This window comes from Podarcis melisellensis (genome assembly GCF_964234715.1).
Source record: "Podarcis melisellensis genome assembly, chromosome: 14".
Classification (NCBI taxonomy): Eukaryota; Metazoa; Chordata; class Lepidosauria; order Squamata; family Lacertidae; genus Podarcis; species Podarcis melisellensis.
The window spans coordinates 4,492,003-4,518,371 of NC_138546.1; the positions used below are offsets into that span (position 1 = coordinate 4,492,003).

At 47.7% G+C, this 26,369-nt stretch overlaps 1 protein-coding gene across 3 annotated transcripts in view; it reads left to right on the plus strand.

Annotated features, from left to right (window-relative positions):
* The window catches only part of MICALL2 (MICAL like 2), a 255,853-nt gene that overhangs the window by 24,690 nt on the left and 204,794 nt on the right, over positions 1-26,369 (plus strand). The window contains exons 6-17 of one of the 3 annotated variants that reach the window (XR_014163038.1): positions 502-1,182; positions 3,231-3,502; positions 4,315-4,393; positions 5,660-5,799; positions 7,579-7,731; positions 9,681-9,745; positions 12,013-12,136; positions 13,369-13,459; positions 14,613-14,686; positions 16,594-16,708; positions 20,770-20,816; positions 22,313-22,789. Coding sequence is in view for 2 of the 3 variants with exons in the window: in XM_081889144.1 (XP_081745270.1) it covers positions 502-1,182; positions 3,231-3,502; positions 4,315-4,393; positions 5,660-5,799; positions 7,579-7,731; positions 9,681-9,745; positions 12,013-12,136; positions 13,369-13,459; positions 14,613-14,686; positions 16,594-16,708; positions 20,770-20,816; positions 22,313-22,392 (1,921 nt within the window). In the remaining variant the exon portion in view is untranslated. Of the gene's footprint in view, positions 1-501; positions 1,183-3,230; positions 3,503-4,314; positions 4,394-5,659; positions 5,800-7,578; positions 7,732-9,680; positions 9,746-12,012; positions 12,137-13,368; positions 13,460-14,612; positions 14,687-16,593; positions 16,709-20,769; positions 20,817-22,312; positions 25,385-26,369 lie in introns of those variants that run through there. The other 2 variants (XM_081889144.1, XM_081889145.1) reach the window with 2 other exon arrangements.

Here is a 26,369-nt window from a genome sequence, read left to right on the forward strand (position 1 = left end):
CTCTCTGGTTTCTCAGCACATATTCTTCTCTGCATATTATAAAATTGTAAAGATCCTTAATTAATCTATCAATATGTTACCAGTAAAAAAAATTGTGTATGTTTATTCAAAACCTGCCAAGGAGTCCAGTTCATTTTCTTGTTACTTTAAGTACAGTGATACCTTGGGTTAAGTACTTAATTCGTTCCGGAGGTCCGTTCTTAACCTGAAACTGTTCTTAACCTGAGGTACCACTTTAGCTAACGGGGCCTCCCGCTGCCGCCGCACTACCACCACGTGATTTCGGTTCTCATCCTGAAGCAAAGTTCTTAACCTGAAGCACTATTTCTGGATTAGCGAAGTCTGTAACCTGAAGCGTATGTAACCTGAAGCGTCTGTAACCCGAGGTAACACTGTACTTTGTAAAAGATTCCCATTCTTCTTTAGTTGTTGTTTTACAAGGATCATTCTATTTCTGCCAGGAGATATTTGTTATTGTATTGCTGCCATTTTTCGCCCCAGGTGCAAAGAGTGCTCTAGTACCCTGCAATCTGGAAACTACAAAGCTGGGAGCCATGCCGGCACTTTTGTCTGTACCCGGCACGAGCAACCGACGCCCCTCCGGGATTCCTTGTCCTCCGGCGCGAGGGGTTTCCCCCGCGAGGATAAACCTCCCACTCCTGCCTCCGCCGCAGAGAACTACTTGAAGGGACTCGAATCCAAGACGCCGTCCGTGAAAATGAGTGGTGCCGTTAAATCGGCCGCTTCTGAGCCACCAAACCCTGGGAATTACAAAGGCAGCTCTGCATCCACAAGCTCAAGTTCGCACTGGTCAGACCTTACCGGGGGGAAACCAGATTCTTTAGCCGTTTCCAGCCCTTCTCCGTCCCCACCACGCTGGACACCATCGTCCGCCAAAACACAGCAGGCTCGGGAGAAATTTTTCCAGGCCGGATCCGGGAGCTCGGGACTTCCTCCGAGCAAAACGGAGCTGGTTAAAAACCAAGGCTCTCTTTTAAACCCTCCTCGCGTCTCCGGGAGAGCATCCTTTTCCGGGACCCATACGTCAGGGACTGGTCTGGATGTCAGCGAGAAGGACAGAGCACGGAACGTCCTGATGCAGGCTCTGCCGGGACTCCAGCCTTCCTCCAACAGGACTAGTGGCTTTGGCGGTGATTCGCCCAACTCTACGGCATCCAGCACGTAAGTGCTTTGTGTCCCTCCTTTGGCGCCCCTGAGCGGGCAGCAAGTTTTCCATCTCTGCACTAGAAAAGTCACAACCACCCGTAAATTCTGCAGTCCTTTTGTGCTTGGAGGTATACTGTTCTTGGGATGGAGGTTCTAATTGCCTACATTGGATAATGGGAGGCTTGACCAGCTAATTCTCTTGCAAGCCCCAACCCCCTACCCCTTCTGTTTTTAACATGCAACTAGAAAAACGCTTGCCCCTGTGATTTGGGATCCTGTACACTAGCGAGGCAAATGTTTGCATGTTTTACTGTGGTTGTAGAATTTTTAATTTGAACAAATTTCTGGTCTTCTCTACTTCCCTCATGTTAGGTAAGGTAAAGGGACCCCTAACCATTAGGTCCAGTCGTGGACGACTCTGGGGTTGCGGCGCTCATCTCACTTTACTGGCCGAGGGAGCCGGTGTACAACTTGCGGGTCATGTGGCCAGCATGACTAAGCCGCTTCTGGCGAACCAGAGCAGCGCACGGAAACACCGTTTACCTTCCCGCCTGAGCAGTACCTATTTATCTACTTGCACTTTGACGTGCTTTCGAACTGCTAGGTTGGCAGGAGCAGGGACCGAGCAACGGGAGCTCACCCCATTGTGGGGATTCGAACCGCCGACCTTCTGATTGGCAAGTCCTAGGCTCAGTGGTTTAACCCACAGCCCCACCCACGTCCCTTCCCTCATGTTAAAAAAGAACTAAATAAATCACAGGCTAGGTTTGGAAATTTGGGAGGGAAGTTTCAGCCTTGCAATGTACACACTGGAAATTTTAAGAATGCAAGTTTTTTTTCTCTTTTGCCAATTATTTTTTATTGATTTTCCATAATTTTTAACAAATGGTCACCAAATTAATACAAATTCAATTCAAAGTTAAAAGCTGACTTCCCACCCCCTCTATTTTCCCCCCTCCACAGCTCCCAATAAAACAACTTTTCCAACTATCATTTCAAAATATATCCATCCCCTTCTCCCTACGCATCACCTCCCTACACATCACCAATTTCTGCTATGGCTTTTATACATTGTTATAACCTGTCCTAAAAATAGTTGAGTGGAGTAAATCCTCTTCTGTCTATCTGTAATAATCGTTCATCAATTTTAAACATTTCTTTCTGATACCTCTTGAGTAGCACTTTGCCTGAGAAAAATAGTTCTTTCCTCATAACACTGGCTCCCAGTACGTTTCCAAGCACAATTCAAAGTGTGCTTTGAATTTAGAGCTCTAAACGGCCTTCTCCCAGAATACCTGAAGGAGCGTCTCCACCCCCATCGTTCAGCCCAGAAACTGAGGTCCAGCTCCAAGGACCTTCTGGCAGTTCCCTCACTGCAAGAAGTGAGGTTACAGGGAACCAGGCACAGGGCCTTCTCGGTGGTGGCTCCTGCCCTGTGGAACGCCGTCCCATCAGATGTCAAGGAAATAAGCAGCTATCTTATCTTTAAAAGACATCTGAAGGCAGCCCTGTTTAGGGAAGTTTTTAATGACTGATGTTTTAATGTATTTTTAATCATTTGTTGAAAGCTGCCCAGAGTGGCTGAGGAAACCCAGCTAGATGTAAAGGTAAAGGGACCCCTGACCATAAGGTCCAGTCGTGACCGACTCTGGGGTTGCGGCGCTCCTCTCGCTTTATTGGCCGAGGGAGCCGGCATACAGCTTCCGGGTCACGTGGCCAGCATGACTAAGCCGCTTCTGGCGAACCAGAGCAGCACACGGAAATGCCGTTTACCTTCCCGCCGGAGTGGTACCTATTTATCTACTTGCACTTTGACGTGCTTTCGAACTGCTAGGTTGGCAGGAGCAGGGACCGAGCAACGGGAGCTCACCCTGTCGTGGCGATTCGAACCGCCGACCTTCTGATCGGCAAGTCCTAGGCTCTGTGGTTTAACCCACAGCGCCTGAGAGGGGTATAAATAATAAATTATTATTGTTAGCCCTGGGAGGGGTTGGTGGTCAGCTGGATGTTGTCCGTTGTCCATCCCACTGGCCAAAGGGCTAATGTCCTCCTCTTGCCCATAGCAGCAAGCCATCTCCAGCCACCTCTGGCACACAGCATATCGAGACGAAAAGCATCTCGGACTGGAAGCCTTCCAGGCCTGTCAGTGTGCCAGCTGCCACGGAAGATCCACGGAAAGGACCCCGGGCGCTTTCACCCGCCCTTGAACGTTCGCCCAAGGATCTGGGTGGCAAAGCGGGCGTCGGGGTGGCCCCCCAGAGCAGGCTCAAGGATCAGCCCCCCAGCAGACCTGCAGGTGATTCTGGGCATAAACTGGACATTAGGGTCTCCAAAGGTAAAAAGTGGCCCTTGCTTTATTTACTCATTGCATTGGATTTTTGGCCGTTTATTTATTCATTTCATGAAATCCATACATCGCCTGAAGTGTATCTGAAGAAGTGTGCATGCACACGGAAGCTCATACCAATAACAAACTTCGTTGGTCTCTAAGGTGCTACTGGAAGGAATTTTTTAATTTTGTTTTGACTATGGCAGACCAACACGGCTACCTATCTGTAACTGGAACTTTAAAACACTTAATTATAAAAGCAGCATAAAATACAGTATAAAAACATGAATAACAATAAAATTTAAAAATCAGTTAGATCATACCCAGGGCTAGCTGGCTGCATTGGTCCTACTTGGGCCAGCGAGGAGGTCAGGGGAGAATTAGCTGTGGGATCCCAGAGCGGGTAATCTTCATAAAAGGGGAGGGGGAAGGAAGAGAAGGGAAATAAAAGATCAGGCTGAATTCAAATTAAGGGTCAGGAGGAATAGCTCTATCTTACAGGCCCGATGGAAGGAGATTAAATTCTGCAGGGCCCTGGTCTCATGGGACACAGCATTCCACCAGGTTGGAGCCATCACTGAAAAGGCCCTGGCCCTGGTGGAGGATACTCTGACTTCCTTAAGACCTGGAACCTCTAAACTATGGTTATTCATGCACCTTAAGGTCCTCTGCAGGGCATACCAGGAGAGGCAGTCCCGTAGATACGAGGGCCTCACCATCCCCACTACTGTTGCTACTCAGATTCATTGAAAAAAATCTGGTAACCATATTATAGCTGCCTTCTTATAGTCTCATTCGTGGATGAATTCTTTCTCCAGCGGGAGCTGCAAGCGTTGTGGAAGAGAAATCAGAAATGCCAGCGGACTGGAGATCTCTGCTGAAGCCGGTGGCAAACAGGTGAGTAGGGCAGGAGAAGAGGGGATTTTGGTTGTGTGGAGAACATACTATTGTGTTTGTGGACACACACAACGGTGGACACACACAAATGTGTGCCATAGGCAATATATGGCAAAACATTTGGTGAGCAACTAGGATGGAATATCCCAGCGGTCAGGTTTGGAGCTTCAATGTCCCGCAGAATAAATTGTTGAAAATTGAGGCAATGTATGCACGACTTAGTCTGCATAAATTGCATGGGTAAAATTCTGCTTTTATTGGCATGGAAAGTTGGTTGAATGAATGAATTTTATTATTACGGTCACAGACCAGTTCCGGCTCACTTACAATATCAGGAAAATCATGAAACACAACAGGAATACATTGAATTGCAATTGGGTATAACAGAGACAATACAGATATAGCGGCAGTTAAAAATATATATTAAATCTTGATCACTAAAATATAACCTAAAATTGTCATTTAAAACATTATTCATTTTGGTAGTACAGCTTGTTCCCTAAGTTTTATGGCAGTCGCACAGAATTTGGCCACCCTTAGCATAATCTCTGCGGGATGCGGGTGGCGCTGTGGGTTAAACCACAGAGCCTAGGACTTGCCGATCAAAAGGTCAGTGGTTCGAATCCCCGTGACGGGGTGAGCTCCCATTGCTCGGTCCCTGCTCCTGCCAACCTAGCAGTTCGAAAGCACATCAAAGTGCAAGTAGATAAATAGGTACCGCTCCGGCGGGAAGCTAAACGGCGTTTCTGTGCGCTGCTTTGGTTCGCCAGAAGTGGCTTAGTCATGCTGGCCATATGACCCGGAAGCTGTACGCCAGCTCCCTCGGCCAATAAAGCGAGATGAGCGCCACAACCCCAGAGTCGGTCACGACTGGACCTAATGGTCAGGTGTCCTTTAGCGTGATCTCTAGATCTTTGTCCTCTACCTGGAGTTTTAGACATTGAAGTTCGGACCCATTTGGAGATTTTTGTATAACGGGTGATAAATACTGAGCGTATATCTCCATAGAAACAGCAGCGTAACAAGACATGAGAGACAATTTCTACCTCCATCAAGCTGCAGGGGCAGACTCGTTCCACATATGGTTTACCCTTGAATCTGCCCTGCAATAAGGCAGATGGCAGAAAGTTGGTTTGTATTAGAGCAGGGTTTGCGTTATTTGTCTAGCGCAGGATATAAACAGCTCTGTCTAAAGCCCTTTTAGGGTTGTTGGGTTTAGAAGACCCTGGGCCCCTTCTCTCAATGCTTGCTTCCCTCCTTTTACAGAGTCCCTGGCCACGGTGACCCCAGAACCGCTCACAAACCTGCGGATGTTCACAAGGCAGCTGTTGACATAACTCTGAGTCCGGGACAGAAAGACAAAAAGTCAGCTTATTCAACAACCTCCCCATCGAATCAGGAAACTGGTATGATAGCATTGTAAAGGCAGTAAGTGCAGCAGCAGGGCAGTTTGTATAGAAGTCGGCATAGAAACTGTGATTTGAACCGCCTCAGCAAGTATCCAGTCCTCATTGAGGCTGTCAAGAAACCTAAAAATGGGGGGTTTGTCCCTGTAGAAAGCCCAGACCACCTCCAAAAAATGTGTCTCTGGGCACTTTGTGCTAATGCAGATTTAAGAACATAAGGAGAATTTGCAGGATCAGTGGCCCATCTGGTCTGCCATCTTGTTCTCACAGTGGCCAACCCAGTGCCTACAGAAAACCCTCAAGCAGGATTTGAACACAAGAGCCCTTTCTCCTCCTGTGGTGTCCAGCAACTGGTATTCTGCCAGGCAGTAGCCACTGATAACAATCTCTTCCATGCATTTGCCTAATCCTCTTTCAAAGCCATCCCAGTTAGTGGCAGGGAGTTCCACAGTTTAACAGTGCACGGCATGAATAAGCATTTTCTTTCATCTGAAGCAATTTCATAGCTCGCCAGTCATCTACTAGACAGAACGTTGCACTTAGAAATATTGGACCAGCCAACCAGCAGCATCTAAGGATGCTTAAATTGATCAGCTCCTTATTTTAGACATTCAGCTTCATAAAAGATGGAAGAACTGGTTTGCTGCAGTAGCCTTGGGTGCTATCAGTTTGTGCGTAGTGGAGAATTTGTGTGGTCTGTGTCTCAGAGGTAACTCTTGGTAGAATTAAGCTGTGTTGTGCCTGTTTTTCTTCCTTCATGTTTTCCCCACCCCCCGGTTTTGGGATAGTTATTTTTAGAGAAAAACAGCAACTCCTGTATGCTTGTCTCTTTGTTTTATTTCTGTTGTGTTCTTAACTTTTGGAAGTCACCCTGAGAGAGCTTTTGAAGGGTGGTGTTTGAGTTCCTCAAAATATGTAAACCTTAGGTTGGATGGGCAAATGGGCAAGATTTTTTAGGAGGTGGGATTTCCACACCGGAAGATGGCTTGAAAAACTCATTGAGGAAACCATTTTTCAAGATGTCTTCAAAGGAGCCCGTTTCCTGCAGGTCTGCCACTTCTGTGCATGAGCGTGCGGCAAAATCCCAGAAATATACCGTATTTTTCACTCCACAAGATCCATTTTTTTCCTCCTAAAAAGTAAGGGGAAATGTCTGTGTGTCTTATGGAGTGAATGCGTGGTCCCTGGAGCCAAATTGCCCAGGGGCAAAAAGCAGATTGTGCTTTTTTTTTTTTAGAAAGAGGGAAGGGTTGTTGAAACAAAGCCACTGAGCAGCTGATCGGCAAGAGATCGGGAGGAGGATAAGGGACTCTAGCGATAAAGGAGGCTGCCTGGGACGGGGGAGGTAAAAGTACATGGATCCTCAGGAATTTTGCATTGGGTCACCCCAAATTCACCATCAGATGACATAGCATGTCCCTGGCTATAGCCTGCACACACAAAAAATCATGCACCCACTGTTTTGTGGGGCCGCAGTGGTGCAAAAACGTGGCTACAAAGCACGGATCCACATGGATTCTTAGGATTTTTCATTGGGCTACCCCAAACTCACCGTCAAATCACATATCATGTCTGTGGCCACAGCATGAACCACAAAAATCATACATCCACTATTTTGTTCAGAATATTTTTTTCTTGTTTTATTCCTCTAGAAACTAGGTGCGTCTTATGGAGCGAAAAATACGGTACTTCCGGGTTTGCCATTTATGTATCCCGAAGTTTATGTAACTGGAAGGATACGTAAGCGGAGGTACCACTGTATACATTTTTTCATTGCAGCTTCATCAGCTGATCAGCCGCCAAAGAAGAAACTGCTGGTGCCTCCCGTGGATATTTCCAGTGGCTGGAGGTCCCCCAAGCAGCAGTGGGAGGATATTGCCACAACTAAGAAGGCCGAGGGGCTGGGCCCCTCCTGGAAGGCTGTTGCGCCCGGTAGGTTTCTGCCTCCTCGCTGGACTGGTTGTGTGTCATGCTAAGCCACGGTTTAGCCTCGCTGTGGAGAACCTCTGACCTGTGGGCCAAATGTCGTCTCTGTTGGGATACTGCCAGGGAGATAAAGCCCATCATGGTCCCCACGTCGCCTCCGGACGTCCATCGACCTCCCGTAGATACAGTATCAGCAATTAGCGACACGAGCTCCAGAAAATAGCTTGCCACATTCTAGAACTGATGCACGCTCTATCAGCAGATAATGCACAGCGAAAGACGCACGCAGGAGAGCATTTTTCCAAGTTTATTCAGTGTTGGTCAGAACAAAGAAAAAACATGACAGCCTGCTTCGGTCTGCTCAGGCACAGAGTGAAACGAAAGCATAGACACAACAGAAACATCCTGTGAACAGGAAATACGCAGACTCTGTGACTCACAAAGCCTGCTCCCTTTTAAGGTGGAACGGAAATATCCTAACAGTCTCCAGGACTCCTTTATATGGCCCTTGGTGTCATGGAATTCTACTCAATATTGATCCAGAGTAGATTCCAATGTATAGTTAGCAGAGAAACAACTTTAACACGTTGCAGGATTACCCCAAAATAGACCAGAGGCAATTTAGGGAAGCTTTTAACGTTTGAAGTTTTATTCTGTTTTTAGTGTTCTGTTGGGAGCCGCCCAGAGTGGCTTGGGAAACCCAGTCAGATGGGCGGGGTATAAATAATAAAATTATTATTATTATGTTATTAATATTACTATTTCATCCAGCAGAGCTTTACTGCTACTAAAGGCAAATGAGCATAATAGTCACAAATCCAATACATTCAGGACTGGCACTGTCCGTAAGAAATCCAGACATAACTAAAACTTACAATAACTTATAATAGGTCTAAACCTTAACACGATATATAGAGCACCACACCAGAAGGAAAAAAGAGATAGAAAGAGAAAGTGAAAGCCAGGCTCCTTCTGACCTTTTATAGTCAGCATGACCTTGACAGAAAGACAGGACCAGTTTAAACCAGCTGTACTCAGCTTCTCTGAAGGTATAACCCAAACATCAGGAACCTTCTGCTTGTTTCTTTCACACAGAGAGGCTTCCAGAACCCTCTTGAATTAAGTAGAATAGGAAAGACCTCTACACATCAGTTCAATATTTTCTGTACTAAGAAATGCAAACTGACGCTTAGGGCCAGTGGAGTCTTTCTCAGCCTTACCAAGAGACTCCAAAGATCGGACCCTCTGCATGCTAACTGAGATACAGTGGTGCCTTGGTTCTCAAACGCCTTGGTTCTTAAATGCCAAAAACCCAGAAGTCACGGTTTTCGAACATTTTTCAGAAGCCGAACGTCTGATGCGGCTGTCGGCTATTGTTTCCGGGGCACTTGCACCAATCAGAAGCTGCCCCTTGGTTTTCAAACATTTCGGGAGTCAAACGGACTTCCGGAACAGATTAAGTTTGGCGCTTTTGTTTTTGCTATTTATTTTGCTTTTTTGAGGCTTTTTCGGTTCATTTGTTTTTGTGGCTGTGTGGAACCCAATCCAGCTACTGATTGATTGATTGATTGTGTGACTATGGAAATGGATAAAAGCCCCCCATCCAAACAATGACTATCATCAGTGCGGGGAAGAATTTTTTTAAATTCATAATAAAATTCATGGTAAATTGCTGTTTTAGGGGTTGTTTTTAAAAGTCTGGAATGGATTCATCCGTTTTGCATTACTTTCTATTGGAAAGCACACCTTGGTTTTGGAAGGCTTTGGTTTTGGAACAGACTTCCGGAACGGATTAAGTTTGAGAACCAAGGTACCACTGTACAGCCCTGCAGTTCTGCATTTCCTTACCTGGTAGCAAGTCCTATCGAACGTGGTGGGGCTTGCTTCTGAGTAGACATGAACTGGGTGGTGTTGCCCGTCCGTGTAAGAGGCCTTCCTTTTTCCTCTCTTCGCAGTGAGGCCGTCTCCTCCTAGAGTCCTCCAGAAGTCTCCGACCGGTCAAGCGCAGTCTCCCTCAAAGGTATGGCCAGGAGTGAAGAAAGGAAGTTTTGTCGAGGGGTGGGGAAGCCTCTAGCCCCCATCCAGGAGCAGTGGGACTTCAAATCCCATCAGCACCTGCCAACATGGCCAGGGGTCATGGGTGATGGAGTCTATCAGCAGGTCATCCCTGATGTTAGGGGTGAAGAGTCTCAGATTTGCTCGAGGCCATTGGTGCTAGCCAATATTCCATTTCTCTCTCTCTCTATATATATAATATTAGTTTTTTAACATATCATTTTCAACAATTATTAAACATACTTTTATATCTTATACAACTTTATTGACATCCATCAATCACATCTGAAAATTTTCCAATCTTTTCACTTAATTTACATTTCTTACTTTCACTATTACATTTAAATATCATAACTTATGTCCCTCTTCTTTGCAATATTTCATATATTTCTCCTTACAAAACGTCTTGTAGTCCTACTAGCGTAATTTGTTGATTACAGTTGCTCTTCAAATCGTTTGTATATTTCTTCCAATCTTCTGTAAATCTCTGGCCCCGCAGGTTTCGAATCCTTCCTGTCATTTTATCCAATTCTGTGTAGTCCATTAATTTTGTCGGCCATTCTTCTTTCGTCGGTACCGTTTCTCAGCCCGACGTGCCTCGCAGGGTCGTTGTGCAGAACAGAAGGTGGCGGACTCTCCTTTACTGGAGGTTTTCAAACACAGGACAGGCAGCCAACTGCTAGGGATTCTTGCAGAGGGGTTGGTCTAGATTTCCCTTGGGGGTCCCTTAAAGCAGTGTTTCCCAACCAGTGTTCCGCGGCACACTAGTGTGCCGCGAGACGTTGCCTGGTGTGCCGCGGGAAAAATTAAAAAATTTGAAAGATATCCGGAGAGGCGGCCTTCAGGTGAGTTTTAATTTTAATTTTCCTTCTCCCACTTAATGCCCCACGCTCGCCCGAGCAGCTTGCAGTCCTCGGTAACCATGGCGACCCGAGGGAGGGGAGGGAACAGGGAAGTTGAGGGCAGCGGCGAGCCGCGATGACGTCAGTGGGCCGCGCCGCCTCGCTCTGGCATGGTGTGAGAGCCCCGGCTAGTGGCGCGAGCTTCGGAATAAGTGGGATCCGCGTGCGCGAGACCGAGATCGCGGGTAAGGAGCTCAGCCCTGGGCAGGAGGAAGCGGGGCCGCGCGTGCGGGCCACATCCCCACAGAGAGCGAGCCTCCCCCGGCCCACCACTCCGGGCAGGTCCACTCGCATGAGGGGGCGGCGATGGCGACGGCCGGCAGCTTGCCTGCAATGCCATCCCTCGAGCAGGCGAGGAGCCCGGAGGCTACCAGATGCGAGTCCTCTTTCCCACCCTGCTCGGGAGTCCAGAGCACTTGGTCGCATTCAGGATCTAGAGTGGGGAAGCGGGGCTGGTGTCTGGGCTGGACACATTGGGCTGCCTGTGCCGCTCGACCTGCGGGGAGAAATCAGGGTGGGAGTCACGACCGTGAGGCAGGGCTGCCAAGTGTGGCAGAAGAGGACACGGCCGTCGCACCTGTCCTTAGGTAGGAGCTTCTTCCGTGTCGACCTGCTGCCCTAAAATCTTGGCTTTTTTCTTGGCTTTTTGGCGGTTGGCACAGAAGGAAGGCAAGGGGGAGGGGAAAAAATTGAAACTTACACTTTCGTGCGTCCCTCCCGGCGTGACGCTGCGCGCTGATGTCACGGGGCTGTAATGGTGGTGTGCCTTGAGATTTTTTTCATGAAACAAGTGTGCCTTTGCCCAAAAAAGGTTGGGAAACACTGCCTTAAAGGTAAAGGTAAAGTGACCCCTGACCATTAGGTCCAGTTGTGACCGACTCTGGGGTTGCAGCACTCATCTCACTTTATTGGCCGAGGGAGCTGGCGTACAGCTTCTGTGTCATGTGGCCAGCAGGACTAAGCCGCTTCTGGCGAACCAGAGCAGTGCACGGAAACGCCGTTTACCTTCCCGCTGGAGCGGTACCTATTTATCTACTTGCACTTTGACGTGCTTTCGAACTGCTAGGTGGGCAGGAGCTAGAACCGAACAACGGGAGCTCACCCCGTCGCGGGGATTCGAACCGCCGACCTTCTAATCAGCAATTCCTAGGCTCTGTGGTTTAACCCACAGCACCACCCGCGCCCCTTTGGGGGTCCCTTACAGCTCTGCAATTCTGTGAGGATAATGTGGAGGAAGATGATTGTGGTCCGAGGTCCCTCCTTAACGGTAAGGATTATATTGCCGTATGACGTGCATGATAAAGTACGGCGATTTTTTTCCCCATTTCAGCGCCGCCCAGACTATATCCCCGAGGAGGAAATCCAGAAGGAAGTCCGGCAGATCGAGAAGGATTTGGACAAGCTGGAGCTCAAAGGAGTGGAGATGGAGAAGCAGCTGAGGAAGTGCGAGGGAGGTGAGGCGGGTCCAGGTGTCTTCGGGGCGGAGAGGCGACTGCGGTCACCCCCGTGGGATTAGTTATTCTTAGTATGGGATACAGTGGTACCTTGGTTGTGAGTCGAGGACCCTCCACCCTCATAGGATTATAATACGACACAAAGACACATTATTTTTGGTTAATGGGCAAAATAACTTTATTGGTTACAGCATGTGAGTAGTATTGGCTTAGGCATTGGATAAAACAGCAATACCTGACTCCCCCCCGCTCAGCAGGGAGTCATTTCAGGGTTAACAACCAGTGGGAGGAGCTTGTTGATGCAAATACAACTGGAAACTCCCCCATGACATCACCGGCGGTCATGCCATGGCCCTAGCCACTAGCAGGGCATCGGACAGGATCCGCAACTGCTGGATTCCTTTAAGGGAATACCCAAAAGAGGAGGGGTAGATGATGGCTCATAGCCAATCCTCCAACACAGCACACATATTCCAATGCCTAACTGCCAATACCAGAAAGTTGTGATGAGTTGCTATGAGGTAGGCGAAAAAACCAAGAGGCTGGTGTCAATTTGTCAAATGGATAAAAAAAGACCTACCAGACCCCTTGGGCAACCAAGGCAACCAACCAAAGTCCATAGCAAGGTCAATTTGCAAAGGAAACTGACCTAAAGGGAGGGAGGGAGGGCGGGAGATCCGATGCGAGCAGGAACAGACTGGGGACACAGCGCTGCCGCGGCTGCTTAAATGCAGCTAACCCCGCCCACCAGCCAGCCCTATTGGCCGGCTGAAGGGCTTGGTCGTGGCAGCGGGGCCAATCAGGAGCAGGGAGCCGAATATGCCTGTACAATGCTGTACAATGTTTATTGCTTTCATTTTATGGATCAATGGTCTCATTTGATAGTAAAATTCATGTTCCAGGGCTGTTTTTAAGTCTGGAACGGATTAATCCGTTTTGCATTGCTGTCCATGGGAAAGCATGCTTCGGTTTTGGAACGCTTTAGTTTTGGAACGGACTTGCGGAACGGATTAAGTTTGAGAACCAAGGCACCACTGTATATGAAATGTTGAAGCTTTTCCTTTGGGACGCTGCCCATGGTTTGGTTGGCGGGGTCTGAGATGTCTCCCCCATTCAAGCCCCCAATTGGCTTAGTTCTAAGATTTCTATATTCCCGGAAGTCAGGGTTGATCAAACCTCTGGCAGCCTCTGAAGCAAAGAGCTCAGAGGTTTCTTTGGTCTTGTGTGTGCAGATGAGAGCGAGGATGCCCTGATGGTGGAATGGTTCAAGCTGATCCACGAGAAACAGCTGCTGCTGCGGCGGGAATCTGAGCTGATGCACAAGTAAGTGAAACCGGAGAATTGCAGAATCGTGGAGGGGCACCCAGGGGGCCGTCAGGAGTTCAGCCTACACACGAGTAGGACCCTGGCAGAGACACATGCCTGACTGGCATGTTCCCTCCCTCCTGGTCGATCGTTCGGGAGCTTCATAAGCTTTCTTCAGCCCGAACATCACAGCGAGCGATGCCAACCGACACCGGCACACTTAGGGATCCGCAGAGTTTGCGCAGCTTGCTTAACAGACCTCAGCAACTCAGCATTTTGGCTAATCTACTTTATTTACATATAAACACACACGGAGCACTGCAACATGGCTCCCTCTCTCTCTAGCATCAGTCAGCAAAGAGAAAAAGAACAAAGGACAATAGTCCCACTTCCCGGAACACAGTCACACAAACATCCTGTCTCCGTCACTTCCCACTCGGTGGAGTCAAAACATATTACATCATGTGAAAGATAACAATCCCATGACTGCAATCACGGAGCAGGAATTCTAACAGGGTCATTCAGTCTAGCCCCCTGCAATGCAGGATCGCAGCTAAGGTCTGGAAAAGTTTGCCCATTTCTCAGCAGGGGCAGGGTAAGGGCTGATGGGAAAGTGGCTGCAAAGATGGTATTTGGCCTGTCAGCTGATATCCTCCCCTCTGCTGGATTTTTGATATCTGGCAGATTATTGTTGTGCTTATAACCGTATTCACATACTTCTCTTTACTAAAAAAAAAAATGAAAACAAGAAGGACTAGAGTGGCTTAGAACAATTGCACATTAAAAACCATACAATGGGAGGCACAAAAAGAAGTTTAAAGAGCCATCGTGCTGTTAGTGGCTTAAGTGTTGGACTAGGACCAGGAAGAGACCGGGTTCAAATCCTCCCATCAGTCATGGAGGGACTCACTTTGGGGGCCAGTCTCTGCCTCTCAGCCTAACCCACCTTGCAGGATTGCTGTGAGGATAAAATGAGGAGGGGGAGAACTTGAGGAACTTGAAGGGGAGGGGGGATGCTAGGTGACACAGATAGGGTGCAAGAGAGTCAAAATGGGAAGATGGAAAATACTCATACCATGGGCAAAGTTTCTTGATCGTGGCCAAGTTGTTTTGATGCTTGATATCATTTCTCGCTAACCTTCCTCCCCCTCCTTTCTTTGGAAACCGACAGGATGAACCAGCAGAAGTTGGAGGAAAAGCAGTGGGACATCGAGAGCGAGCTAAGGAGCCTCATGAGCAAATCTGGTGGGTCCTCCGCCTTTCTCTAGAGACTCTTTTTTAAGAAACTGTTTTCCCTTCCCCTTTCCCTTTGCTCTGATCCAGTACAGGTGACTCGCGTCCAGTGGCGTAGCGTGGGTTGTCAGCACCTGGGGCAAGGCAAGTAATTTGCGCCCCCTAACCCATGGATTTGCGCACCCTAACCCGTGGATTTGCGCACCCTAACCCCCAGATGTTGCGCTCGGTGCGGCCGGCTCCCCTGTACCCCCCACACTACGCCACTGCTCGCGTCTTGTGCTGCTTTCACTTTGTGCAGGTGAAAAATGCATACATAGATACATACATACATACATCTTCTTCTTCTTTGGCGATCCCTCGTAGCCGAGTAAGATTGTCTTCCATGAACACAGTTTTAACAATGAGTCCGTAAGTGACTGTGGAGGCCAATTCTGGATCCACACGTCCTTCCACAGTGGAGACATAGGTTTCCGGGCGGGAGTTGATCACGGTGAGGGTTTGCCAAATGTGCCTTCCTCTTAGCACATTTCTCCCTTGCGTTCTGAGTTCGAGTATCTTCGAAGTCCACAACACCTTTGGTAAAGGCTGTTCTCAAACTAGAGCCCTCGCGGGCCAGTTTTTCCCAACTGTCGATATTTATTCTACATTTTTTAAGATTTGCCTTGAGACAGTCTTTAAACCTCTTTTGTTGACCGCCAACATTACGCTTTCCATTTTTAAGTTCAGAATAGAGTAGTTGCTTTGGAAGATGATCATCAGGCATCCTCACAACATGACCAGTCCAACGAAGTTGATGTTGAAGAATCATTGCTTCAACACTGGTGGTCTTTGCTTCTTCCAGTACACTGGCACTAGTTCACCTGTCTTCCCAAGTGATATGTAAGATTTTTCGGACACACCATTGATGGAATCTTTTGAGGAGTTGGAGATGGCGTTTATAAGTGGTCCATGTTTCACAAGTAAGGTTGGTAGTACAATAGCTTTGTAAGCAAGCGTTTTGGTTTCCCTGCGAATGTCCTGGTCCTCAAACATGGAAGCGGCACTCACAGAGCTCAGGCGAAACATACGTACATGGAGAACAGGCGAACCAAAGCCTCATGGAAGCTACAAGTTGCCTGCACATTTTGCCAGGAACAGCAGCTCCACTGTCCCTCAGACCTTGTGGGGGGCCGGACTATATTTTTTTTGGGGGGAAATGAACAAATTCCTATGCCCCACAAATAACCCAGAGATGTATTTTAAATAAAAGGACACATTCTGCTCATGTAAAAACACGCTGATTCCCGGACTGTCTGCGGGCCGGATTGAGAAGGCGATTGGACCGGATCCGGCCCCTGGGCCTGAGGTTGCCTACACATGTTATAATGTCTTGGGACCTTGGGGTCAAGGACAGGTGATAAATTTATTATAAAATTATTATTTATTACAACTAATTAACCTCCTTCTAAAGCACCACCTCAAGGCGATTTACACATAAGGTAAAAAAAAAAATTTAAAGTTCAAACACAGCAGCAGCAAATGCATTTAAAACATGACTGGAACTCTAACAAGCGGACACTCATGATCTACTGGGTGAATAAGGGGCAAGACCGACTCGCTCAGTCTGTGGCTTCCTCTGTACTCCCATGACTTCCTCCATTCCTTCCTGGCTTCATCTCATTCTGTTCCTTTCGCTAATCCTCCGTTGGAAGGCGCATTCATCCTGTCAGTTTTCTTTTCCGTTCTCCTGCCGTCACTGTCGCCACTCGAATCCACGACACAGGGACGGATGTTCACATGCCTTCCCTCTTGGCAAGCCCCGCCAGCCTCCTCCCCGCCCCCCCCACTGCCACTGCCCTACTCACAGCTGTGTGGATATTTCCTGAGCCAATTAATGGTAATAGCCTGCCCCATTTTCTCTCCCCCCTGTTGCTCAGAGTTCTCGAAGACGCCCAGGGAGAAGGCCCGCGAGGAGGAGCTGCTGGCGTTGTATGTGGCCACGGTCAACGACCGGAATAAAATCGTGGAGGACCTGGATGAAGACCGACTCAGGTGCGCAAAGGCCTTTCAGGCGGGGGATGGGGAGAAGGTCGTGGTCGTGCATTGCCTTGACTCTGTTGCCTATCCCTCACCATCCTGGAAAAAAGGACAAGTGAGGTACTGTAGGGTTATGTCCTGGACCCGTTGTTGTTCAACTGTCAGACTTCAGGGTATTGGCTGTCTCCCTGCCCGCTGCCCACCCAGCAGCAGATAAGCAGAACAAAGGAAAAGGAGTCTTCTAACCAGTTAGAACCTTTAATGATCATAGAGAGAGAACAAAGGACCCATCTCCTAGAATGGCGGTGCTCCCAATTAAGGGTTACACCCCCTTAATCTACATCACTCCTACGTCTTGTAATCTGAGTTTGTCCCCTCTGCTTTCTGTTCAGCCACTGTCTCAGCCCTTCTTGACCTTGGGGAGAGCGGACAAATGCTTTCCAGAGACAGTGGATCTGTTAACTCTCTATCTCCCAAAGTCTCTTCTCCTAGCTGTTCCCCATCCAGCATTTCTCAGCTTCTGCCTTCTGAACTACGTCCCTCTGCAAACCACTGTTCCAAATCTATACTGCCGTCCTGCTCCTGGGAAGATTCAGGATCCTGACCAGGGGAGGGGGAGGCTCCCACCTTTCTTCCTCAGCTCTGCCCTCCTCCGCACGGTCCCTGACATCAACGTCTTTGTAAGGAATGAAGGGGATGATCATCAAATTTGCAGATGGCCCCAAATTGAGAGGGATAGCTAATACTGCAGAAGACAGAATTAGAATTCCAAATGGCTGTAACAAATTACAGAATAGGAATCACGGTGATTGGCGCAGGCTCGTCCGTGTTCTGCAATGTAACCGTATGCAAAGAGAGCAAGTAGATGCATGGCTTGGTTTGCATAATCTGTGCCGGCTGCAAAAACCGACTTTTATTGGCACAGAAGAGTTGTTGACCTTAAGGACAGGTGAAGCAGTGGAATAATAATAATAATAATAATAATAATAATAATAATAATAATAATAATAATATTTGTACCCCGCCCATCTGGCTGGGTTTCCCCAGCCACTCAGGGCGGCTTCCACAGAGACAAAAAATACACTAAAATGTCACACATTAAAAACTTCCCTGAACAGGGCTGCCTTAAAATGTCTTCTGAATGTCAGGTAGTTGTTTATCTCTTTGATATCTGACAGGAGGGCATTCCACAAGGCGGGCGCCACTACCGAGAAGGCCCTCTGCCTGGTTCCCTGTAGCTTTGCTTCTCGCAATGAGGGAACCACCAGAAGGCCCTCAGAGCTGGACCTCAGTGTCTGGGCTGAACGATGGGGGTGGAGATGCTCCTTCAGGTATACTGGGCCGAGGCTGTTTAGGGCTTTCAAGGTCAGCACCAACACTTTGAATTGTGCTTGGAAACGTACTGGGAGCCAATGTACCGTATTTTTCGCTCTATAACACGCACCCGACCATAACACGCACATAGTTTTTAGAGGAGGAAAACAAGAAAAAAAAATCTAAACAAAACAATGGATGTATGATTTTTGTGGTTCATGCTGTGGCCACAGACATGTGATCTGACGGTGAGTTTGGGGTAGCCCAATGCAAAAATCCTGAGGATCCATGTGGATCCATGCTTTGTAAGCACGTTTTTGCACCACTGCGGCCCCAGGCAACAGTGGGTACGTGATTTTTTTGGTGCAAGCTGTAGCATTGGACATCATGCTATGTGATCTGATGGTGAATTTGGGGTGATCCAGTGCAAAAATCCTGAGGATCCATGTGGATCCGTGCTTTGTAACCACGTTTTAAGGGGGGAGGGAAGGAAAAGCACTCAAGGGACAAGGAACACGTGTGGGGTGGGTGGAGAAGGATGCTATTAATAATGCAGAAGAGGGTTATAAGAGGAGAAGGCTCCTCTCCTCTCCCACTTTGCTCCTTTAAAGTAAGCAGGCTCTCTGGCCCTCTCTCCTCCCCACTCAGCGCCTTTTCTCCTGCTTTGCTGTTTCAAAGCAAGCCACGGAGGAGGGAAGGAAGGGGAACCATGGATCCTCTGCTCATGACTGCAGCAGATCCCCCCGCCATCTGTAGGCATTCGCTTCATAACACGCACAGACATTTCCCCTTACTTTCTAGGAGGGAAAAAGTGAGTGTTATGGTGCAAAAAATACGGTAGGTCTTTCAGGACCGGTGTTACGTGGTCTCTGCGGCTGCTCCCAGTCACCAGTCTAGCTGCTGCATTTTGGATTAGTTGTAGAAGAAGACCCCTGGAGGGGCACTGCCAATCAATGAACACAGACCTGAGCTAGATATGGCCCCAGGACTCAGTGCAGGGCATCTTGCAGTCCTAAGGGAGATACCTCCCCACATGTAAGAAGGCAGGAACTGAACTCGGGGCCTTTGACATGCAAAGGTGATGCTCTGCTGCTGAACTCGGACCCCTCCCATCCTCTCCAGTCTTGGCGTTTCAGGGCTCTGTCGGTTCCTCCCTTCCCTGTGTAGGAGTGGAACAGGCCGCAAAGTTGGGCTGGCTGCCTCTTCTTTCCGTTTTTGCCTCCCTGTTCCTGGTTTTCCTGTTTCTCAAGAGGAAGCCCCTTCAGGAAAAGGAGGCAGGACTTCTTAATAGAGGGCCCTGCGTTGAGGAAGCCCTCTTTGGCCTCAGCGTTTTCTGAGAACGGCCAACAAGCTCCCACGGTGGGTCTTTACTGGCTCCTTCTGCCAATCGAGGTTCATAGGGTCCGGCTCCTTGGCAAGCCTTTTGGAGTAATTAGGAACCGTCTTAGTTTCTGGCTGCTGTTTCCTTCTCGGCCCAGGTCTTTTCACTCCAAGCTCTGAAAGGACTTGCTGAGTAGGCAAGTGGGGAAGAGACTGATTGCCAGCCTGGTATTTCTCTCCCCTGCTGCCCCCCAACCCCCCCCCAAAAAAAAACTTTCTGTGAACCAAATCAAAACTTTGCTGAGTTAAACCGAAGGGCTTGCTTCAATGGAAAAAGACTTGCAAATGAGTGTCAGGGCGGAGGCGAGGGTCCCTGCTGGGTCTCTGCTTGAGTCTCTGCTCGCCTCTTTTTTTTTAAAATGAATATTTATTAGCATTTTCAAAAAGAGGAAAAAACATATAAAAACACAAACCAAAAAAAAAAAAAAAAACAAAAATCCAAAACTTAAAAACAGTTAAAAACACCTAAAAGTTCAAATACTTATTTTCTTTTAACTTGTTTCTCAGACCTCCTCACACCTCCCCTTCTTGTATTCCAATTTAAATTATTAGCTCAGCAAATCCTTAACTTACTTCTCCATTTTGACTTAATTTAATTTATTCTAACATGTTGTTATTTTACTTTTCTTCTTTCTTCCATTTCCTCAATTTATATTTGCAAACCTTATTTTCATTTAATTTAGACCATTTTAAAAACCAATTTTAACTTATCCAAATTTACACATCAATATTTATACCTCATTGTTTTTCCTAAAGTCGACCAAAATTTCCCTTCCACGACTTTCCCAATTTCCATACCAATAGCAAAGCAAAGTAAAAACAAAACAAACTATATTTATGTACCGTTTGAATTCCCAAACTCCACCCACCCTTTCCCCTTTGCTCGCCTCTTTGGACGAATGAGCGGAACAGGAACTCCTGCAGGACGACAACGGGCAGCCTCCTCTGGGAAACAAATCATCCTCCGATAGAAGAATGATCTGATGATTTGCGCCACAGAGACATGGCAGAATGAGCCAGTCCCGGCAACAGTTGATTGCAAAGAGGCACGACTGCTGTAGGGAATCAAGCAGAGAGGCGGTAGACAACCTCCTCTTTGTCTCCTGCTTCCTTGATTAGTTTTTTGAGGAGATGGCTTCCTTGATACAAACAGGGGAGAGGGAAGGAGCTGAAAGGGTAGAATGCGCTCTGCTCCTTTGAAAGGTAGGGTCTGGCTTGGCTGAGATGAGCCAAGGGTCATACCTGACCTTTATGAAGCCAAGAGTCCTCATCTATCTAAGTTGCATAGCTCAGTGCGCTGTTCTCCATAGCGTTCCAGCTGCTGAAACATCTGGAGTGCATTCTCTCCCCCCCCCTTCAACTGTCTGTCTTTCCTTCCTCAGGGAAATTGAAGAAGATGAAGTGATAGCGGCCATGATCCAGAAGCTCGGTAAGACTGATCTGCGATATTTTTTTGGGGGGGGAGCCTCGTCCTTGGATAAGACCAGATGTGCTGGGTCAGATCTGGACCACATTCACAACACACATTTAAAGCAATATCAATCAATCATTTTATCTGCCCGCTGCATTTCCAAAGTTTAAACCATGCTCAAGGCGCAGCTTACAACATATATATATATAAAATCACATAACTACAGTGGTGCCCCGCAAGACGAACGCCTCGCAAGACGGAAAACCCGCTAGACGAAAGGGTTTTCCGTTTTGGAGGCGCTTCGCAAAACGAATTTCCCTATGGGGAATGTCTTGCGAGTTCCCGCGGGTTTTTTCCCCTTTCCCCCCTTTTCCTAAGCCGCTAAGCCGCTTATCAGCTGATCCACTGATAAGCCGCTTAACAGCTGATCGCTAAAAGCCGCTAAACCGCTAATAGCGCTAATCCCCTAAGCTGTCAATGGGCTTGCTTTGCAAGACGAAAAAACCGCTATACGAAGAGCCTCACGGAACGGATTAATTTCGTCTTGCGAGGCACCACTGTACACACAGAGCCAAAGCAGTCATGACCGATAAACAAAGCATCAAAAGGTACACAGCCTACTTAAACGATCTCCACATAAATCATGAGATCCAAAAGAAAGATGCAAAAACCTTCAAGAACTTCCCTGAAGCAATACAGTGGACGCTCGGGTTGCGAACGTGATCCGTGCAGGAGGCACGTTCGCAACCCACAGCGCCGTGTCTGCGGATGCGCAGGTTGCGATTCAACGCTTTTGCGCATGTGCAAAGCACGATTTAGCACTTCTGCGCATGCGCGATTGCCAAAACCCGGAAGTAACCCATTCCAATACTTCTGGGTTTCGGTGCGTCTCTAACCCGAAAACACGCAACCTGAAGCGTCTGTAACCCGAGGTATGAGTGTAATCTGTTTGGCAGCCTCAGCTTTTGCAGCTGGAGTCAGTCCGGGCCCTAGGAGGAAACTAGACCAATAGAAGCCCAGATGGTGTTCTCCACGTGGTGGTGTTGGACTCCAACTCCCATCAGCCCCCAGCCAGGGATGATGGGAGTTGTAGTAGGCACCATGCAGCCTGTCTCTCCCATAGGTAACAACCTTCCTGGTCTGAGGAGTCGGGTGATCTTGGGAAAACCGTCTTGAGCCCTATCCTGCATTTTCACTCCATAATCTGTCGCACCTCTTGATCGCAACCGCATCTGCACTCTTGTTCAGTTATGCAAAGGTGCATACAGTGGTACCTCGGGTTAAGAACTTAATTTGTTCTGGAGGTCCGTTCTTAACTTGAAACTGTTCTTAACCCGAAGCACCACTTTAGCTAATGGGCCTCCCGCTGCCGCCATGCCGCCAGAGCACAATTTCTGTTCTCATCCTGAAGCAAAGTTCTTAACCCGAGGTACTATTTCTGGGTTAGGGGAGTCTGTAACCTGAAGCACCTGTAAACTGAGGTACCACTGTATTGTTTTTCTCGCCCTCTGTAGATGTGCCCCGTAACACCCAGGAAAGCGAAAAGAAGAAAACGAAATTCGGCTTATTCCATATGTTGAAGATAAAGAACTAGGCGGAAGAATGAAGTATCTTTGGAGAGACGGAGAGTCCGTTTGCTGTCGGTGATGGAGTAGCTATTCCATTTCTGTTTTCTGCTTTAGGAGAGTAAAGGCCATTTGGCCAAAAAAAGAAAAGAAAAAAGAAAAGAGGAAGCTGAAGAATGGAACAAGGGGTTTATTCAAAACCTGAAAAATGGACAGTCAGGGATGGAGTGTCCCTGGTCGAGATCCGCAAACTGAACAGGCCTTGAAAGCCAACTTGATGGACTCATTGGAATCATTTGGAGAGCAAATGTGATCATTGGCTGGTGTTTCTCTGTACACTAGTCTGTCTGGAGAATCCCAGTCCAGCCTAGAGCAATTCAGGAACTCGGTTTAGGACCACTTTCTTCCTCCTCTGCTACCAAGAGAGTACAGTGGTGCCTTGGTTCTCAATCTTAATCCGTTCCGGAAGTCCGTTCCAAAACCAAAGCATTCCAAAACCAAGGCGCACTTTCCCAAAGAAAGTAATGCAGAACGGATTAATCCGTTTTAAAAACAACCCCTAAACCAGCAATTTAACATGAATTTTACTATCTAACGAGACTATTGATTCATAAAATGAAAGCAATAAACAATGTACTGCAGTCACACAATCGATCAGTCAATATCAGTAGCTGAACTGGGTTCCACACAGTCACAAAACAAAAATGCCGCAAAAACGAAAACCCTAATAAATAGCAAAAACAGACAGACCTCAGTGCGCCACTCAAAACAGAAGCGTGGCACTCAATTTGGAAGCGTAACACTCAAAATGGAGCACATCCGGCTTTCAAACTAAGTTTGCAAACTGGAGCACTTACTTCTGGGTTTGCAGTGTTTGAGTTCCAAGTTGTTTGAGTACCAAGGCGTTTGAGAACCAAGGTACCACTGTAACTGGGCGTGGATGTAGAGCTGCCAGAAGCCTTATGGCTCCCCCAAAGAATTCTGGGAAGTGTAGTTTGTTAAGGGTGCCGAAGGCTCTTAGGAGGCCCCTGTTCCCCTCTCAGGGCTACAATCAACAGGATTGCAAAACCACTCTGAGCCAGGTTCACACCACACATTAAAGCACTATCTTACCTCTTTAAACAGCCGTGGCTTCCCCTGAAGGATTATGGGAGCTGTGGGTTTATTGAGGGGTGCTGGGAGTTCTTAGGAGCCCCCCCGCCCGCTACATTTCCCAGAGTGGTTCAACACGGTCACTATACATTTAAAACACTGTCATAGACCCTTAAATATTTAAGCTTCCCCCAAAGAAATCTGGGCATTGTAGTTTGTTCAGGATGCTGGGAGCCCTTCCCAGAACTACAATTCCAAGACTTCCCTGGGAAGAGGGAGACACTCTGGGAATTGTAGCTCTGGGAGGGGCAGTGCCGGATTTACGTATAAGCTAAACAAGCTATAGCTTAGGGCCTCCCAGTCTCTTGGGCCCCCCAAAAAAATTAAAGGGAAAAAACCCCTGCATGTACATTTCCAAAATATAAGATAAAAAACAATTAAAATAAAACCTACATACAGTAACAGTGTTTTGTGTTGTGTAGGCTCCTATGATGTAAGTCATGGGCCCCGCCTGCTCGCCAGCTCCCAAAAATATCACTGGTTTGCTCCTTTCTATATATAGGGTGCCTACATTCTGCATGGACTGGTTGCATGGCCACATGTGCAAATGGCTTGAGATACCTATTAAAAGTAAAGGTAAAGGTACCCCTGACCGTTAGGTCCAGTCGCGGACGACTCTGGGGTTGTGTGTTCTTCTTACTCTGTAGGCCAAGGGAGCTGGCGTTTGCCTGCAGACAGTTTTTCTGGGTCATGTGGCCAGCATGACTAAGCCGCTTCTGGCAAACCAGAGCAGTGCATGGAAACGCTGTTTACCTTCCCGCCCGAGTGGTACCTATTTATCTACTTGCACTTGACATGCTTTCGAACTGCTAGGTTGGCAGGAGCTGGGACCGAGCAACGGGAGCTCACCCCGTCGCGGGGATTCGAACTGCCGACCTTCTGATCGGCAAGCCCTAGGCTCTGTGGTTTAGACCACAGCGCCATCTGTGTCCCATAAGATACCTATTAGGTCCATAAATTACCATATAGCATATATTCAAGACAAAAAACAGTGTTGATTTGTTGTTGACAAAGGACAGCTGGACATATAAAAGGCCCCATTACCTTCAGTAGCTTAGGGCCACATCAAACCTAAATCCGGTCCTGGGGAGGGGAATAGAAGCCTCTTGACAACTGTCAGCACCCGCAGCAAACCACACAGTTCCCAAAATTCCTGGGGGGGGGAAGCCATGGCTGTTTTTAACACCCTGTCCTTACGCAGGACCCCTTCATGTGTCAAGCAGAGAGGAAGGTGGCTTTAACTGGGGGGGGGGGCGCTGCTGAATTGGGCTTGGCTATGCATACCAGGCGCAGAGCACCCATATAGAAGCAGCTCCCCCCACCCCACCAGTTAGAACGGGAAGGGGGCCTGCTTGTTGGACTAGATGACCTTTGGTATTCCTTTCAATTCCACAATTCTGTGATTCTGTGTGTGGGGAGACCAACTCGCTGCGAACATTTCCTTCAAACCACTAGGTGGCAGCGCAGCTCTCAGCAAGCCGGTTTGCCCAAAGCATCACGGACCAGTTGACTTTTCCTTCTTTTCAAAATAAACCTCAGGAAGTTGTATTAAAGACAGAAGGGAGGGTGGGGAAAACAAATAAGGGAAATTTGTTCTTTTCATATATATATATATGAACGACAACATCCAAACATGCGCGCCTGTGTAGCTAGCTGGTTGCTCCCGCAATGGGCTTCCTTTTTGCACTTGTTTGTATTAAATCGAGAATGATTTAAACGGTGCCGGTTTATATAACGTGGCTTTGCTTTGGTGGCTCGGGGGAAGAAATGGCCTTTTCCCTCATCTGAATTTCACCTGGTGTTTATACTGGCAGCCAAGGGAGAGGACTTTGGGCAAGTAAATAATATTAATAAAAAAGGGGACAGGCGGGTGTTGTTGTTTTTTTAAAGTGGGGGACCTTTGATTCTTTGTCTTTCTTTTTAAAAAGTAAGTCTGTGGCCAGTTCAGGTCTGCTGGTGAGGGTGATGCTCTCATAATCCAGTTAAATATTTTTAAATAGGACCACATAGCATTTTTCATGGGAGTGCCTGCTAAGGTTTTCCCTGCCTATTCTTAGCTACAGGATCCTTCTCAAGACCAGGAGTTTGCAGATCTATTCCTCCCCCCCTTTTTTTAGTGAGGTGGGTAGGAATTGTGCAGAGTTAATTCTCAAAGGCCTATGAAAGGCTCCCATCTCCTTTTGACACCATGCCTTTAAAGTGTTGTGGGACCATTTCCAACAGTCATGGCTCCCCCCGCCCCAGAGAATTCTCCATCAAATTTGTGCATACAGAAATTGGGAGGATCATTTCAACCCATTTCTCCAGGAAAGATTGTCCCAACAGTTTCTGAAATACTTGATTGTCACTTGTACAACTTGTATACAGTGAGATTACACGAGCACCCCCCACTCAGCTCTCTTAGTCTTAATTCCCCTCGTTTACTGACACACACATACACCAAACCCGAAAGTCAGTTACCCTGTTGTTATCTTTTCATTCAGCAGCCTAACAGCCCAGGGATAGAAGCTGTTCTTTACCCTGTTGGTGCGACTAATCATGCTTCTATATTCTGCCTGAGGGCAGGAGATCAAGAAAGTGCCGGCCAGGGTGTGAATCATCCCTGAGAATTTTCCTCACTCTCCTGAGGCAACGTTCTTCTGCAGTGTCATCCAGCGGATTCACAGGACAGCCCATAATATCTGGGGAGTGGGGCTCACCATTTGCAGAAGCAGAGCTTCTCCCCCTGCAAAAAAAGGGTTTGGGAGGTTTTTTTGTGCCGTAGCTGCAAGGAGGGTCAGAAATTGTTGACTGCCCAACTGCACTTTTGCAACTGGATGGAACCATGGTGGGGCGGGTGGGAGTTGGAACAGTG